Source organism: Austrofundulus limnaeus, unplaced genomic scaffold (genome assembly GCF_001266775.1).
Source record: "Austrofundulus limnaeus strain Quisiro unplaced genomic scaffold, Austrofundulus_limnaeus-1.0 Scaffold5, whole genome shotgun sequence".
In the NCBI taxonomy this organism is placed as follows: Eukaryota; Metazoa; Chordata; class Actinopteri; order Cyprinodontiformes; family Rivulidae; genus Austrofundulus; species Austrofundulus limnaeus.
In genome coordinates, this window is record NW_013952407.1 from 4758861 (window position 1) to 4760684 (window position 1824).

The 1824-nt window shown below is 38.5% G+C and overlaps 1 protein-coding gene across 1 annotated transcript in view; it reads left to right on the forward strand.

Moving 5' to 3' along the window:
• The window catches only part of tnrc6ba (trinucleotide repeat containing adaptor 6Ba), a 56690-nt gene that overhangs the window by 41859 nt on the left and 13007 nt on the right, over positions 1-1824 (forward strand). Inside the window, exons 20-21 of the mRNA XM_014025817.1 lie at positions 1097-1164; positions 1379-1518. Coding sequence (XP_013881271.1) covers positions 1097-1164; positions 1379-1518 — 208 coding nt within the window. The remainder of the gene's footprint in view (positions 1-1096; positions 1165-1378; positions 1519-1824) is intronic.

The window sequence follows — 1824 nt, forward strand, 5'->3', positions numbered from 1 at the left end:
GCTCTGTGGTACAGAGTCCTGATCACTCCTAACTTGTGTTCCAGTAGGTGGTGGGAGTCAAACTAAGAACCAAGGAGTGACTGTGATGGCGACAGTATTTATATGTGCAGGCGGAGCCTGACATCTGTCGTCATCACGTCACCTGCCTAAAGGCGTGATTAGAGGTGGCTTCAGCCAGGACACGCAGGGGCGTGGTTCCCATACATATGTTGTACCGAGTGAATTGACTGAAAGGGAACCAGGAGTTTATTAAAGCAAAGAAGTGGAATATTCTTGAATGGCCAAGTCAGTCATCTGATCTCAACCCAACTGAGCATTTCACTTGTTAAAGACTAAATTTCAGACAGAAAGGCCCACAAACAAACAGAAACTGCAAACCGCTGCAGTGAAGGCTTGGCAGAGCATTAAAAAGGAGGAAACACAGCGTCTGGTGATGTCTAAAAAAATCAAAATGTTTGTGTTAGATTTACTTAATAAATTATGTTCAACAGGTTCTACTCAATTGAACTGAGTAAATCCAAAACATTTTTTTCACTTGCTTTGTAAGTGAATGTGAAGTAGTTGTGTTAGATTTACTCAATTCAGTTGAGTAGATGCAAATGTTCAGTTTTTATTTTTTGAGTGGAACATTTGATTTACAATAGTCAGATTACTTTTGAGGCCCTGAAATGAAGGGATTGTGTTTAAAAATGCTTTAGTTCTTCACATTTTCATACAATCATTTTGTTCAACCCACAGATTTAAAGTTGAGAGTCTGAACTTCAACTGCATCTGAAATGTTTTGTTCAAATTCATTGTGGTAATGTCTAGAACCAAAATTAGGAAAATGTATCTGTCCAAATAAATATGGACCTAACTGTACGTTCACAGATTAATGCAAACCAAACAAGCAGCTTGGCAATGAACTTTTAGGTGCATTACTGTCACCCACAGGACCAGAGTGTGTGCAGCAGTGTTTCCTGTGTGTCAGAAAGTAGAGACCTGAGAAAAATGCGATTGTTTTTAGCGACTTTTTTTTAGTAATTATTTGTGATTAACTCCTTAATGTTCACACTGAATATTGAAAACTTTTCTGTTGTCATTCATCTCTCTGCAGGCTCGACCTGGAGTGGCGGGAGCTCTCGGGAAAGCTGCTGGTTGGTGCTCAGTAACCTCACACCACAGGTACACCCAGACACACTTTACATATTATTTTGCAGGTTGATTCAATGGTATTGTTTAAAAAATAATAATAATATCCAGAACTTTAATTTCTGCTGACTGTTTATTTTAAAAACAGCCAGTTTTATATGGGTAAATAAATGTTCTGATATAATTATCTTGACCCACCGTTGCTCCTCTATAAAACATTTGTGCATCTTGTATTTTTTTTCTGCAGATTGATGGCTCGACTCTGAGGACCATCTGCCTGCAGCACGGCCCCTTGCTGACCTTTCACCTCGGCCTTACCCAGGGCACCGCTCTGATTCGCTACAGCTCTAAACAGGAGGCAGCCAAAGCTCAGAGTGCCCTTCACATGTAAGCTGCTGGAAAATACTTCATGTCATTCAGCATCAAATGTGTCCCCAGTTAGCACTTCGAGATAGGAAGTGGTTTTTTGACCTTTTTACTGGGGTAAACAGATGTAAAGGTTATTATCATAAGTTGTTGTATTAAAGGGATCCCTGATTAGTTGTAAGATTAGACTTTATTTGATAAACATATATTTTAACTGTAAAATAAAGACTAAAAGTTTAGTTTTATAAATTTTTAAAAATATATTTTAACACGGACGGGGCCATTTTATTTACACACAAAGCATTCTGGGTAAATGATGACGTGGAT